The 16,279-nt window shown below is 42.7% G+C and overlaps 2 protein-coding genes and 1 long non-coding RNA gene across 3 annotated transcripts in view; 1 reads left to right on the forward strand and 2 right to left on the reverse strand.

The window, feature by feature from the left end:
• The first annotated feature begins 1,965 nt into the window (after positions 1-1,965).
• On the forward strand, positions 1,966-15,834 carry LOC115361460 (intermediate filament protein ON3-like). The gene is made up of 9 exons (XM_030054830.1): positions 1,966-2,286; positions 3,838-4,046; positions 4,214-4,274; positions 4,384-4,479; positions 4,621-4,785; positions 14,930-15,055; positions 15,203-15,423; positions 15,543-15,595; positions 15,701-15,834. Exons 1-9 carry the CDS (start codon positions 1,966-1,968, stop codon positions 15,817-15,819), a joined length of 1,371 nt encoding a protein of 456 aa, XP_029910690.1. The 3' UTR covers positions 15,820-15,834.
• LOC115361579 (uncharacterized) lies at positions 6,103-6,641 on the reverse strand. The gene is made up of 3 exons (XR_003928430.1): positions 6,569-6,641; positions 6,335-6,339; positions 6,103-6,114 (listed from the first exon to the last, which is right to left on the reverse strand). It is a non-coding gene; the product is annotated as an uncharacterized LOC115361579 (long non-coding RNA).
• The window catches only part of LOC115361578 (mitogen-activated protein kinase 12), a 28,474-nt gene continuing 20,343 nt past the window's right edge, over positions 8,149-16,279 (reverse strand). The window contains exon 13 of the mRNA XM_030055024.1: positions 8,149-8,159. The gene's annotated coding sequence lies outside the window, so the exon portion shown is untranslated. The remainder of the gene's footprint in view (positions 8,160-16,279) is intronic.

Consider the following 16,279-nt stretch of genomic DNA (forward strand, 5'->3'; position numbering starts at 1 on the left):
CACTTTTCTCTTCCCATCATTCTATAACAAGTTAATCTTCATTTCATCTGTCCAAAGAACCTTGTTTCAGAATCAGGCAGGCTTTTTAGATGTTTTTTGCAAAGTGTAATCTGGCCATCCTTTTCTTGAGTGACACCAGTGGTTGGCACCTTGCTGTTTACTCTCTCTATTTATTTTCTCACAAACGTCTCTTGACGGTAAATTTGGACAGTGATACACCTGCCTCCTCCAGAGTGTTTGTGACTTCCCTAGACATTGGGAAAGGATTTTTCTTCACCAGGGAAAGAAGCCACTTGAGATGTCTACCATGGTCTTCCAGGCCTGTTGGTGCTGATGAGCTTAGCAGTGCATTCCTTCTTTTTCATGATAAACCAAACTATTGATTTGACTTCTCCTAAAGTTTTCTGTGTTTGATAGATTTTTTTTTCTTTTTTAGCCTAATGATGGCCTCCTTCACATGCATAGACACCTCTTTGGTTCACATGTTGAGGGCTCTGATAAACAACAACCAAATGCAAATGAAAACACTTGGCATGAACTCGAGAACTTTTATTTTCTTAATTTGTCATGGAATAATGAGGGAAAAAGTCACACCTGGCCATGAAACTGCTTTTTAGTCAAGTGTCCAATTACTGTTGAGCCTCTGGAAATGAGGTGACAATGTATAGAACTGGCTGTAAATCCTAAAAAGTTAATGCCATATTTTTGTTCAGCTGCTAAAATTAAAGATGAAAGCCCATGCTTCAATTAAATCTTGGTTACTCCAGGAGGCTTATTGTTACAAAACCAGCCATGCATGAGCTACCATAGCACTATCAAAGACTCTTAAATTATTCTGTTGTCAAATATTTTGTATTTTCTTGCATGCAAACACAAATTATTGTAAGTAAGTTGATGATACTATTGGTGTGAGAAAAAGTATGAAAAGCAAAATGATCAATACCAATCTCCATCCTCATTGAAGCTTTATTTTTTGAAGTATTCTGTTCTCTTTAACATTACATTTATCTAGTAAGTACAAGCAGTACATAACAATAGAACCCTTTTATCCACCCAACTCCACCCTGGTGAAAGCCCCCAGACATGTATGTAAAAGTATTTGATTGCATAAGATTGCCCCAGGCCCTGATGTCATTCTTCTGCGAGTGCCTGGGTGTGCTGGCCGGACTTAGAGGTGTCACCTTGCGATCACAACAGTCATGATGGATGTTAATGCCAGGTCATAACACGGTTTAAGCTGAATGACACAAATGGAGTGAGAAAAAGCATGAAAAGCAACATGATCAATACCAATCTCCGTCATTTTAAAGCTGTAAAGAGGTATCTTATTCTCTTGAACATTTCATTTATCTAGGTAGAATAAGCAGTACATAACAATGGAACCCTCTCCACCCCACCCCAGAAAAAGCCCCCAGACATGTATGTAAAAGTATTTGCCAGCATGACTTTCCTCCCTTTGCTGCCCCAGGCCCTGATGCCATTCCTCTGTGAGTGCCTGGGTGTGCTGGCCGGACCAGATCACTTTACAGGTGGTGGCACTGCTACCTGTCTGACCAGCTGGGCTGCTCAGAGCCTCCCTACCTGCCTGCAGGACAGCCTCTGAGTGGCCAGTTGGAGGGGGGCAGGTCAAGAGGGAGGGGGAGAGGAGGTGGAGCTGGGTGAAACCTCCCCCTCAAACAGAGGTAGATAAAATCCTGCGGTGGACAGGGAGAGGGTACTCAGAGGGACCTGACTCTCCTTTGTGTGAGCTCCACTGATCTGCTGAGCCTCTCTGCCTCTCTCTCTCTTTCTGCTCCCATTCTTTTCTCCTGTTCATCTCTACACAGGGACACAAGAAGCAATTTCACCATGTCAGCTAGAATTAGCATTGTTGGAGGAAGCCTCAGTGGTGGATTCAGCAGTGGTATGGGTCAGTCCAGCATTGGAAGACAATCTTTCTCCAGTCGGTCCTATACCGCCCCGACAATGAGCCGCACAATCAGCTCGAGAAGTGTTAAGGCTGGTGGAGGCTATGGTGCAGGCGCTCTCTCAGTGTATGGAGGAGGCTTTGGTGGAGGTGCTGGCGCAGGCTTTGGCCTTGGTGGAGGTGCTGGTGCTGGCGCAGGCTTTGGCCTTGGTGGAGGTGCAGGTGGCTTTGTTCCTCCTCCCATCACAGCGGTCACCGTCAACCAGAGCCTGCTGGCCCCCCTCAACCTGGAGATCGACCCCACCATCCAGACTGTCCGCACCCAGGAGAAGGAACAGATCAAGACCCTCAACAACCGCTTCGCCTCCTTCATCGACAAGGTCAGTGACCCCTGTCTGTCTGCTCCAGCTCTGACAGGTTTATGCCTCAAGTCAGCTGATAGAAGTTCAAAGAGTTTCATTACAATCATGTCAATCATATCATGCAGAATGTTATGTAAAGTTATGTGGAATTCCAGTACAGAATATTTTAACACATTAGATATAAAATTGTTAGGATTACATTTAAGGATGAACGAATGGAAGAAAATAAAGCATTGGGGATAAAAACAACTCTGTCCAGAGTGCACTGAGCTCATTAATTTTACACAGTAACTGGATACTGAGCACACTATTGAAATAAAACATGCCTCAACAGCAGCTTTTACAATCACCTCACATGGACACTTTTTGTGTAAAGTCCAGACACAACAGTGAAACTGAAGGCAGGCCTCTGCTGGAGGATTTCCCTTTGATCGGAACTGGGTTTCTCCAAGCCTCTTCGTTGTAGAGTGAGACGTAAACAAGTTGATATATTAAATTGTAGCCCGGCCGTTTCCAGTGACCGCTGCTCTCTCTGCGTGAGGGGAAGACAGGGATCAGGTTATCAGCATCCCTATAGCAGCAATAATCTTTTAATTATTTAACCTAAATGTGAAGGGGTACGATGTAGTTTTCATTTCAGATGCACTTTCCCTGCAATTTAATGTGTAAATACTGGCCCTGGTTCTTCAGAGCTTATGGGCTCTGTGAAAATGAAGGACCTTTCTCTCTCAGGGAGAGATGAGCAAGAAGTTTAACACGCTCTGGGTAAAGGCTGAAATGTGGCACTGCAGGCCTTACCTTAACACTCCCCAAGAAAACGTAAGCACTGTTAAGGCCACAGAACTTGAATTTGAGTAGAAAAGACTTTCAAATTTAAATCAACAAACAGTATGGTTGGAGTTGTAGCTAGTTTTCTGCAAATCATTGAGACGAATACAGAACTGTGGCCATTGCACCAGGCTAAATTTCACCTTCCAGTTTGTGGTAACAATTAACATTTATTTACTACTTTCAGTGAGCAGCCACAGGACAATGTAATTTCTCGCTTCTCAAGTGAGACACACGTTACTGCCCTAAATGTCCATCACTGTAACAACTAACCACACACATGATATTATTTTGTACTACCCAAATGTCCACACAAAACAGTTCAATGATTATTCTCCATTCAAGTTTTGTGGATAAAGTACCCACCCCAAACTGAGGGTGGGGTCTAAACCCCTGTTTGTTTAGTGTTGATTTCACTTTACTCTCCTCTGGCTGTATCTTGCATGGAAGATGTTTTCTGTGTCCTAGCAGGAGCTGAAGTGTGTTTCTTGAGATTACATCAGTTGTTCTCAATAAAATGATCTCACTGGAACAAATACTGCTCCAAACAAAGCAAAATAAAAGTAAATTTAGTCTGCATTCATATTTGATAATTTCACTGTCACAGAGTTTTTGCAGTGAAAACAAACACATCCAACATTTCTCATAATACACCACACACATTAATGTACAAATTCAGGTTCTTTCCAGTGCTTTACATTGGATCTAAACCTGCCAAATGATGTCACTTCCTGTATACAGGTGCGTTTCTTGGAGCAGCAGAACAAAATGCTGGAGACCAAGTGGAGCCTGCTGCAGGACCAGACCACCACCCGCTCCAACATCGACGGCATGTTCGAGGCTTACATCACCAACCTGCGCAGACAGCTGGACGGGCTCGGCAATGAGAAGATCAAGCTGGAGGGAGAGCTTAAAAACATGCAGGGCCTGGTGGAAGACTTCAAGAACAAGTGAGTTCACAGCATGAACCATACAAGACACAGCAGTAACATCACCCACAGATATCGTTGGAGGCTTCCTTCTTTTAAATGTTTCATCTATGTCACACAAGAGCAGTGCTAGCACACAAACACACACAGGAGGTCTCCAGCTCATTGTTCAACTTCTCCTCCTTCAGATATGAAGATGAAATCAACAAGCGTGCTGCTGCGGAGAACGAGTTTGTGCTCCTCAAGAAGGTGAGTGAATTTTAGTAGAACCGCATTAGAACTGAATAGCCCACTCAGTGCCTGTCATTTCATTATGTTGTCAATGACATGAAATCTCTCACCTTGCCTTCCCTTCCAGGATGTAGATGGTGCCTACATGAACAAGGTTGAGCTGGAGGCCAAGGTTGATGCCCTTCAGGATGAGATTAACTTCCTCAGGGCTGTTTATGAGGCGGTAAGGAGAAAAAAATGACTTTATTCCAGCTCTCTGCATGGTCTGGCTTTTTGCTCTAAATTTCAGAATCATGATTCCATTTACAAGTGATTGATCACTCAATCACTCTACCTCATCTCCCTCTCTCTTTGCTAATCTCAGGAACTGCTTGAGCTCCAGGGCCAGATCAAGGACACCTCAGTCATTGTGGAGATGGACAACAGCCGTAACCTGGACATGGACGCCATCGTGGCTGAAGTGCGCGCTCAGTATGAGGACATTGCCAAAAACAGCCGTGCCGAGGCTGAATCCTGGTACCAGCAGAAGGTGTGTGTAGAGATGCTGTGTTCTCACACATATCATTGGTCATCCATAAACCCAGTGCAATACACAAACACACACACCTTGCAACTTCCCATAAAATTGCAACAGAAATCCATGAAATCATCAGTCACTCATTTTAAATAAGCTGGACATAGAGCTACTGAGAGGAGCGATTTAATGTTATTCACAGATCTTCAATAACCACTGGTCTTCTCCATTCAGTACCAGGAGATGCAGACCTCTGCAGGCCAATATGGAGACGACCTTCGCAATACCAAGGCTGAGATTGCTGAGCTGAATCGTATGATCAGCCGCATCCAGAATGAGATTGATGCAGTCAAGGGACAGGTAAGCCTGCAGCTACATCAGTAATTGACTTCTCCCTCAGTACTAACCAAAGCAATCACTGCACCTTCAGTTGAATATGTTAAACGTACAGTTATTTTTTCAACATATTCATTCATTTTAAAATAAAATATCTTTTCAATCTTGCAGCGCGTAAACCTGGAGGCCCAGATTGCAGAGGCTGAGGAGCGGGGTGAGCTGGCTGTGAAGGATGCCAAGCTCCGCATCAGAGACCTGGAGGAGGCCCTGCAGAGAGCCAAGCAGGACATGGCCCGCCAGGTCCGTGAGTACCAGGAACTCATGAACGTCAAGCTGGCCCTGGACATTGAGATCGCCACCTACAAGAAACTGCTGGAAGGAGAGGAGACCAGGTAAACTCTTGAGCCAGTTTGTGAGCTAAATTAAGAAAGAATAAACCCATGGAGGTACTAATATTGGCTTGGTATCAACCTGAATATCTATTAAAACAAATTTCTGTACCTCTGTGCAGAATTGCCTCTGGTGGTGGATCTGCCACCATTCATGTCCAGAGCTCAAGCAGTGGTAAGTGTGATGATGACTACTGAAATGATCAGATAACTTTTAAATGTTTTATTGGTCAGAATTCTTGCCATCTAATCTCATCTGAAACCATCTCATTCTCATCAGGTGGTGGCAGTGGAATGGACATGGGCATCATCGGTGGTGGTATGACCATGGGCAGCAGCAGCGGCGCTGGAATCAGCAGCAGGAGCAGCTACAGCGTCAGCCGCTCAAGACGCTACTAAACACAGCAGTTGTCTGTCCTCCACATGTTCCACAGTCAGAATATGCTCAGGTTGAAATCAGTGAACACGTAACGATCACAGCCGGCAGATCCATGAAATAGTACAGTTCCCTTTGACATCTGTGTCCCTCTTCAGCACCATATAAGCCCTCTGTGAATATAACATGAGACAGACTTTTTGACCAAAAATGTTTGGCAGCGATGTGAGTCTGTTCACTCTTCTTCTCATCAGTCAGCCTGGCTGTCTTTTAGTTGCTGGTTCTCTATCATGTAGACAAGAGCATACTTGTAGTGTCAAGACGGAGAATCCTCCCAAGGCAACAATCATTACACACACAATGGCAGCAGCAGTGCACAGATTTGGATGATGGAGCTTCAGATGCCATGCTGGTCACTTCAAGTTGATAACAGATATGAAAGACACCCATATAAAGTTCCAACTATAACTTTGTCTGCTCTGTTCTGCAATAAATGCTTTACTGTCTGCCATCTTGTTTAGTGTTTTGACACCACCAAAAGCAGCCATACACAAGACTCCTACAGTGGCAACCCATTCTATGGGATTTTCCTTTTTGTTTCTACTTCTCCTCTCCCTTTCTAAGGGAAAAATGGGTTCTCCACTAAGGTTAGGAAGCAGTGTTTATATCCCACTTTTCTTTCCTTCTTATTCAGAACAACAAATGGAAAAGGCTGACTTGTACTACCAGATTTGTTGAAGGTTACTGAATGTGTACCACCAAACAATCCTAAATAAATCTGAGTTCTATATTCATGACGGTATTCCTACTGTTTCTGTATCTTCTCCTTTTTTATTGTGTATTGTATTTTTTGAACAACATTGAATTAGGTGAGCGGCTGGTGCCGCTCGCTTGGTGCCACCTGTCAGATCCGGCAGACCTGACCAGGTGGACGCAGTACCGGCCGGCCGACCCACCTGATGCCGACCGGTGCCGCGGCCGACCTGCCTGATGCAGGCCGGTGGCTTTTTTATTCAAACAAGATTTTGCTCATTTAAAAAGTAGCCTATTTTTTCCAAAAAAGGGTCTTGAAAAAGAGGGGTCGTCTTAAAATCAGGGTCGTCTTTTATGCGGGTCAATATGGTAGTTGAGAAAACTGGTGATTTTCTTTTTTTTTTTTTTTTTTGGGAGTAGTAGATTGTGCCCTGGGCGGTTGCCCACACTGCCCATAGCAAAAACCGTCCCTGGTAGATAAAACAATTACACTGTGTAGGCACTGTGGCATGCGATATTAGAAGGTATCATGCCTTAAATTGCACTTTAAGTTGTTTTTATATAGTTTAAAATTTTAATTAAACATTGGATGGACATTTTTTGTTGAATGCTTTTATTTAATGGGCAAAATGTTTTATAAAATAAATGGAGGACAAAGTTAGGCTATATTTGTCTTGTCTTGTCTTTTTATTTATTTTTTTTTTTGCTGATCCGAAAAATGATCCAATGCGTGACTCAAAACCGTGATACGATCCCATCCGTGAGTTTTTTGATCCGTTACACCCCTATTACATCATCTGTCCAGCATGGTGGAGGCAGTGTTATGGCGGGTTCATGTATGACTGCCAGTGGAACTAAGTCACTAGTGTTTACTGATGATGATGATGATTAGTGACTGCTGATGGAATTAGCAGGATGAATTCTGATGTTCATAGGACTATAATATCTGCTCAGTTTCAGCCAAATGCATCAAAACTGATAGGACGGCACCTCACAGTGCAAATAGACAATGACCCAAAACATACTGCAAAAGCAACCCAAGAGTTACTGAAAGCAAGAAGTGGAATATTCTTCAATGGTCAAGTCAGTCCCCAGACCTCAACCCAGCTGAGCTGCTTTTCACCTGCTGAAGACCAAACTGAAGGCCAAAAGAACCACAAACAAGCAGCAGCTGAAGGCAGCTGCTGTAAAGACTTGGCAGAGCAACTCAAGAGAGGAAACTCAGAATTTGGTGATGTTGTCCATGGCAACAATGGCAAGTTCAGTGGTAGGAAAGAAGAAACAAGGGGAAAAACGAGTTACAACAACTCAAGAGAAAATGGTGAAATCTTGTTGAGAAGAGCAAACTTACTTCTAAAACCAAAGTAGCTTAACCTTGCAATTAGCCTGTCTGGTGTTGGATGGCGCTGTTGTGTAGATGTTGGCTAAGCTAAGCAATACAGAAAAACAATATATCAGAGATGGCAGATCTTTCAGACCATAGTTTTTAAATGTAAAAAATTTAAAATTATGGCTGAATTGTAATGTCACAGTGACTCCATCTATAAAACTATTTGATTTGATTCTATTTTATTTTATTTTATTTTATTTTATTTTATTTTATTTTATTTTATTTTATTTTATTTTATTTTTACTGCCATTAGTTATTTTAGTCAGAATATGTATATGTTGTGACCATGTACTTGTATGTAATTCACTGTGTAGCACAAGGAATCCTTCAAAAAAGGATACCAAACACTTGCCAATGTTAAACAGCTCAGTCTATCCCCGAAAAGATTAGACTGAAGCTGATTTAATATTTATTGGATTTACTGATCTAACAGAAATCATAAGGATGCTCTCAGTCATAAATCAGATCAGTTTTAAAGCAGTTGTCTCAGTTGCATTTTAGTTGTCAAAACATGAGCATGAGAAAGACTTCAACTACAAATGAACTAAAGAACCTCGGGTCACCTGATTGAATTCCTTCGTTCTGCTGTCCTGCAGAACTGTCACGCTCTTTCTGTTGACAGAAGGAGCAGGACCCTTGTGTTTTTCAGGGATATTGATATTATTTTATTTAGTTATTTGTTTATTTAAAAGGGACAGTGTGCATTCATGGACATTTCAATATTGAATTAAAATGTAAATGCACGGAATTAGCTAGATTAGCTAGTTTTCATCCCCAGTCCTTTGGCATTCAACCTGTTGTGTGCAACAGGTTGCACACAACATGTATGACTCAAACAAATGATGGGAAATCTCTAAGTGAAGCATAAATAGTTGAGGCAGGTTGAGGGAAATGGATAAACCAAAAAAGGAAATAACATCTTGTTACAAAATTACTCCTGGATTGGATTGTACTGAACATCACATGTTGATAATATGTAACATTGGAGGCAGACATTTACTGTATTGTATGTGTATTATCTAGAAATGGACCTTGCTTTGTTCCTCTTCAGTAACAGCAATACACTGAAAAATGTCAGTTTTTCCTGCCCAGGTGACAGTCATCTCTATTACTCCCCAAACCTGCAAAGATCCTGCATTTTATAATCGAATGCTGTCCTCTAGTGACAGCATGTGAGATTTGATGAAGCCAACCTCCACCACAGAACATTTTAATTTCCATATCTGGCATTCAAATGAAGCGCTTTTGCAGAATCGCTTATAATGATTGCAACAGTAGCATAATCTCCAGATCCTAGATTCAAGGGTGCCGTATATGGGGGAAAAGTTAGGACAATTCCAAGGGCCCTTGTCTGACAGGACCCCCCCAAAATAGGTAAAAACTAATATAAAATTATTAAACCATCATTGAGTATATATATATATATATATATATATATATTTTTTTTTTTTTTTTTTTTTTTTAATTATTTTTTTTTTCATGGGGCCCAAAATTCCTGGCAGCACCCCTGCCTAGATAACCAACACTACTGCAGGCACTGGCATGGGCCATTAGAGTTTTGAAGACATAAATGCATATGAATATTGAGGGCAGAATGTGTTTCCCTTCAAGCACCTACAAGCTGCAGGCCTAAACACATGAAGGGAATGGTGGCTGAATTTCATAAATCACCTTGGAATTCAAGACCCATGTCTTATTCCTGCATCCCTTCATATTGTCTTTCTTTCTTTTCTCTCTCCCTTGCTCTCCTTGCCCCTCTGTCAGGCATGACCTTATCCCACTGGGCAGCTCCACCATGGATTAGTCCCAAGTGACAGGTGGTGCCTCAAGACTTGCCCCCAAAATGCATAATTCTTTTTAAAACAACTATTAACTGGAAACACACACACGTCCACCCTGATCTGTCCTTATTGCCTTGTCCCTCAGATACTGTTTTTAACAATCCTTAAAGCTCAACAAAATTTGGTCTTTCACCCCTGCAGTTAACCTCACCATTGTTTAAAGACAGGGTTTAAAGACCTTATTGTTACCCAGTTATCTTCATCTGGTGTCATGCAGTCATCTACAGAATGCTGTTGTGTGCAGAGAAACTCCAGCTTATCCAGTTTCACCTTACGGGTTAAACACGCCTGAAAGGCTTTTCTCATGTTACTACTTACGCAACTTCTTCTACTTCTACACCACACTACTCCATACAAACACACACACACACACACACACACACACACACACACGTGCTTCATTAATATATATATATATATATATGTATGTATGTATATGTCTGTCTGTGTGTGTGTGTGTGTGTGTGTGTGTGTAATTTTTTTTTTCTCCTAGCAGAGACAGAGTGGTTACTTTGTGGTGCATGACATTGTGCACACATAAAACAATATTAAACTTTAGTTTTATAGCAACTGGTATACTACTGGTATAATTAGCAGGAAACTTCAGTACAATTTTGTACATTTATGAGACTATCAGGTATTACATGATTGTATGCATGACCGAACACTCATTGTTAAACTATCCAAGACTTTTGTTTTGTTTTTCTCCAAAAATGAGAACTCAAGTGATTATTACGTAAGTCACTATAGGAATTTTGTTAAATTTCGTTGTTGGAATGACAATGACAATAAAGTATCTATCTATCTATCTATCTAGGAAGAATGTTTGACAGAATTTCAGTAAGGTACGGTTTTAATCCTGGAGGCTTTTTGTTACAAAACCAGCCATGCAGGAGCTACCGTAGTGCTATTTAAAAAAATAATAATAATAAAATAAATAAAAATCATAAATAATTCTGTTTATTTTGTATTTTCTTGCATGCAAACACACATAATTGTCAGTAAGTTGCATGATACAAGTGAAGTGAGAAAAAATATGAAAAGCAACATGATCAATACCAATCTCCATCCTCATTACAGCTGTATTTTTTGAGGAATTTTATTTTCTTGAACATTATATTCATCTAGTAAGAACAAGCAGTACATAACAATAGAACCCTTTTATCCACCCAACTCCACCCTGGTAAAAGCCCCCAGACATGTATGTAAAAGTATTTGATTGTATAAGATTGCCCCAGGCCCTGATGTCATTCCTCTGCGAGTGCCTGGGTGTGCTGGCCGGATTCAGGTGTCAGCTTCTGATCGGATCAATCAGGATGGATGTTAATGCCAGGTCATAACAGGGTTTAAGTTGCATGACACAAATGGAGTGAGAAAAAGCATGAAAAGCAACATGATCAATACCAATCTCCATTTTCGTTAAAGCTGTAAAGAGGTATCTTATTCTCTTGAACATTTCATTTATCTAGGTAGAATAAGCAGTAGATAACAATAGAACCCTCTACACCCCACCCCAGAAAAAGTCCCCAGACATGTATGTAAAAGTATTTGCCAGCATGACTTTCCTCCCTTTGCTGCCCCAGGCCCTGATGCCATTCCTCTGTGAGTGCCTGGGTGTGCTGGCCGGACCAGATCACTTTACAGGTGGTGGCACTGCTACCTGTCTGACCAGCTGGACTGCTCAGAGCCTCCCTACCTGCCTGCAGGACAGCCTCTGAGTGGCCAGGTGGAGGGGGGCAGGTCAAGAGGGAGGTGGAGCTGGGTGGAAACTCCCCCTCTCACAGAGGTAGATAAAATCCTGCGGTGGACAGGGAGAGGGTACTCAGAGGGACCTGACTCTCCTTTGTGTGAGCTCCACTGATCTGCTGAGCCTCTCTGCCTCTCTCTCTCTTTCTGCTCCCATTCTTTTCTCCTGTTCATCTCTACACAGGGACACAAGAAGCAATTTCACCATGTCAGCTAGAGTTAGCATTGTTGGAGGAAGCCTCAGTGGTGGATTCAGCAGTGGTATGGGTCAGTCCAGCATTGGAAGACAATCTTTCTCCAGTCGGTCCTATACCGCCCCGACAATGAGCCGCACAATCAGCTCGAGAAGTGTTAAGGCTGGTGGAGGCTATGGTGCAGGCGCTCTCTCAGTGTATGGAGGAGGCTTTGGTGGAGGTGCTGGTGCTGGCGCAGGCTTTGGCCTTGGTGGAGGTGCTGGTGCTGGCGCAGGCTTTGGCCTTGGTGGAGGTGCAGGTGGCTTTGTTCCTCCTCCCATCACAGCGGTCACTGTCAACCAGAGCCTGCTGGCCCCCCTCAACCTGGAGATCGACCCCACCATCCAGACTGTCCGCACCCAGGAGAAGGAACAGATCAAGACCCTCAACAACCGCTTCGCCTCCTTCATCGACAAGGTCAGTGACCCCTGTCTGTCTGCTCCAGCTCTGACAGGTTTATGCCTAAAGTCAGCTGATAGAAGTTCAAAGAGTTTCATTACAATCATGTCAATCATATCATGCAGAATGTTATGTAAAGTCATTTGGAATTCCAGTGCAGAATATTTTAACACATTAGATGTAAAATTGTTAGGATTACATTTAGGGATGAACAAATGGAAGAAAATAAAGCATCGGGGATAAAAAGTGATTGCAGTGTCTCTCTGTCCAGAGTGCACTGAGCTCATTAATTTTACATAGTAACTGGATACTGAGCACACGTTTGGCCTAATAAGAGGAGCCATGAAAATTTATCAGAAATACTTACCACTACAGCACTAATAAACACCGATTATCATTAATTCTCTATTAAAACTATTGAAATAAAACATGCCTTGACAATAATATAATCACCTCACATAGAGTCAGTGCTTCTCAAAGCCTTTTTGTGCAAAGTCCAGGCACAACAGTGAAACTGAAGGCAGGCCTCTGCTGGAGGATTTCCCTTTGATCAGAACTGGGTTTCTCCAAGCCTCTTCTTTGTAGAGTGAGACGTAAACAAGTTGATATATGAAATTGTAGCCCGGCCGTTTCCAGTGTCCGCTGCTCTCTCTGCGTGAGGGGAAGACAGGGATCAGGTTATCAGCATCCCCACGGCTGCAATTAACTTTTAATTATTTAACCTAAATGTGAAGGAGATGTAGTTTTCATTTCAGATGCACTTTCCCTGCAATTTAATGTGTAAATACTGGTCCTGGTTCTTCAGAGCTTATGGGCTCTGTGAAAATGAGGGACCTTTCTCTCTCAGAGAGAGATGAGCAAGAAGTTTAATAGAACTTGAATTTGAGTAGAACAGACTATCAAATTTAAATCAACAAAAAGTATGGTTGGAGTTGTAGCTAGTTTTCTGCAAATCATTGAGACGAATACAGAACTGTGGCTATTGCACCAGGCTAAATTTCACATTCCCATTTGTGGAAACGTTTAACGTTTATTTACTACTTTCAGTCAGCAGCCACAGGACAACATAACTTCTTGCTTCTCAAGTGAGACACACGTTACTGCCCTAAATGTCCATCACTGTAACAACTAACCACAAACATGGTTTTATTTTGTACTACCCAAATGTCCATGCCAAACAGTTCAATGATTGTTCTCCATTCAACTTTTCTGGATAAACTACCCTTCAACTACCACCCGTAACTGAGGGAGGGGTGTCTCCCAGCAGGAGCTGAAGTGTGTTTCTTGAGATTATATCAGTTGTTCTCAATAAAATGATCTCACTGGAACAAATGCTGCTCCAAACAAAGCAAAATAAAAGTAAATTTAGTCTGCATTTGTATTTTATAATTTCATTATCATAGAGTTTTTGCAATGAAAACAAACACATCCAACATTTCTCATAATACTCCAAGCACATTAATGTATGGGCTCTTTCCAGTGCTTCCCATTGGATCTAAACCTGCCAAATGATGTCACTTCCTGTATACAGGTGCGCTTCCTGGAGCAGCAGAACAAAATGCTGGAGACCAAGTGGAGCCTGCTGCAGGACCAGACCACCACCCGCTCCAACATCGACGGCATGTTCGAGGCTTACATCGCCAACCTGCGCAGACAGCTGGACGGGCTCGGCAATGAGAAGATCAAGCTGGAGGGAGAGCTTAAAAACATGCAGGGCCTGGTGGAAGACTTCAAGAACAAGTGAGTTCACAGCATGAACCATACAAGACACAGCAGTAACATCACCCACGGATAACGTTCAAGGCTTCCTTCTTTCAAATGTTTCATCTATGTGACACAAGAGCAGTGCTAGCACACAAACACACACAGGAGGTCTCCAGCTCATTGTTCAACTTCTCCTCTTTCAGATATGAAAATGAAATCAACAAGCGTGCTGCTGTGGAGAACGAGTTTGTGCTCCTCAAGAAGGTGAGTGAATTTTAGTAGAACTGCATTAGAACCGAATAACCCACTCAGTGCCTGTCATTTCATTATGTTGTCAATGACATGAAATCTCTCACCTTGCCTTCCCTTCCAGGATGTAGATGGTGCCTACATGAACAAGGTTGAGCTGGAGGCCAAGGTTGATGCCCTTCAGGATGAGATTAACTTCCTCAGGGCTGTTTATGAGGCGGTAAGGAGAAAAAAAATGACTTTATTCCAGCTCTCTGCATGGTCTGTCTTTTTGCTCTAAATTTCAGAATCATGATTCCATTTACAAGTGATTGATCACTCAATGACTCTACCTCATCTCCCTCTCTCTTTCCTCATCTCAGGAACTGCGTGAGCTCCAGGGCCAGATCAAGGACACCTCAGTCATTGTGGAGATGGACAACAGCCGTAACCTGGACATGGACGCCATCGTGGCTGAAGTGCGCGCTCAGTATGAGGACATTGCTAAAAACAGCCGTGCCGAAGCTGAATCCTGGTACCAGCAGAAGGTGTGTGGAGAGATGCTGTGTTCTCACACATATCATTGGTCATCCATAAACCCAGTGCAATACACAAACACACACACCTTGCAACTTCAAATAAAATTGTAATAGGAATTCATGAAATCATCAGTCACTCATTTTAAATAAGCTGGACATAGAGCTACTGAGAGGAGCAATTTAATGTTCAGAGATCTTCAATAACGACTGGTCTTCTCCATTCAGTTCCAGGAGATGCAGACCTCTGCAGGCCAATATGGAGATGACCTTCGCAATACCAAGGCTGAGATTGCTGAGCTGAATCGTATGATCAGCCGCATCCAGAATGAGATTGATGCAGTCAAGGGACAGGTAAGCCTGCAGCTACATCAGTAATTGACTTTTCCTTCAGTACTAACCAAAGCAATCACTGCACCTTCAGTTGAATATGTTAAACGTACAGTAATTTTTTTAGCATAGTTATTTATTTCAAAATAAAATATCTTTTCAATATTGCAGCGCGCCAACCTGGAGGCCCAGATCGCAGAGGCTGAGGAGCGGGGTGAGCTGGCTGTGAAGGATGCCAAGCTCCGCATCAGAGACCTGGAGGAGGCCCTGCAGAGAGCCAAGCAGGACATGGCCCGCCAGGTCCGTGAGTACCAGGAACTCATGAACGTCAAGCTGGCCCTGGACATTGAGATCGCCACCTACAAGAAACTGCTGGAAGGAGAGGAGACCAGGTAAACTCTTGAGCCAGTTTGTGAGCTAAATTAAGAAAGAATAAACCCATGGAGGTACTAATATTGGCTTGGTATCAACCTGAATATCTATTAAAACAAATTTCTGTACCTCTGTGCAGAATTGCCTCTGGTGGTGGATCTGCCACCATTCATGTCCAGAGCTCAAGCAGTGGTAAGTGTGATGATGACTACTGAAATGATCAGATAACTGTTAAATGTTGTTGTGGTCAGAAATCCTGCCATCTAATCTCATCTGAAACCATCTCATTCTCATCAGGTGCTGGCAGTGGAATGGACATGGGCATCATCGGTGGTGGTATGACCATGGGCAGCAGCAGCGGCGCTGGAATCAGCAGCAGGAGCAGCTACAGCGTCAGCCGCTCAAGACGCTTCTAAACACAGCAGTTGTCTGTCCTCCACATGTTCCACAGTCAGAATATGCTCAGGTTGAAATCAGTGAACACGTAACGATCACAGCCGGCAGATCCATGTAATAGTACAGTTCCCTTTGACATCTGCTTCCCTCTTCAGCACCATATAAGCCCTCTGTGAATATAAGATGAGACAGAGACTTTTAGACCAAAAATGTTCGACAGCAGAGATGTGAGTCTGTTCACTCTTCCTCTCATCAGTCAGCCTGGCTGTCTTCTAGTTGCTGGTTCTCTATCATGTAGACAAGAGCATACTTGTAGTGTCAAGATGGAGAATCCTCCCAAGGCAACAATCATTACACACACGATGGCAGCAGCAGTGCACAGATTTGGATTATGGAGCTTCAGATGCCATGCTGGTCACTTCAAGTTGATAACAGATATGAAAGACACCCATATAATGTTCCAACTATGACTTTGTCTCC

Source organism: Myripristis murdjan, chromosome 7, assembly GCF_902150065.1.
Source record: "Myripristis murdjan chromosome 7, fMyrMur1.1, whole genome shotgun sequence".
Lineage (NCBI taxonomy): Eukaryota > Metazoa > Chordata > Actinopteri > Holocentriformes > Holocentridae > Myripristis > Myripristis murdjan.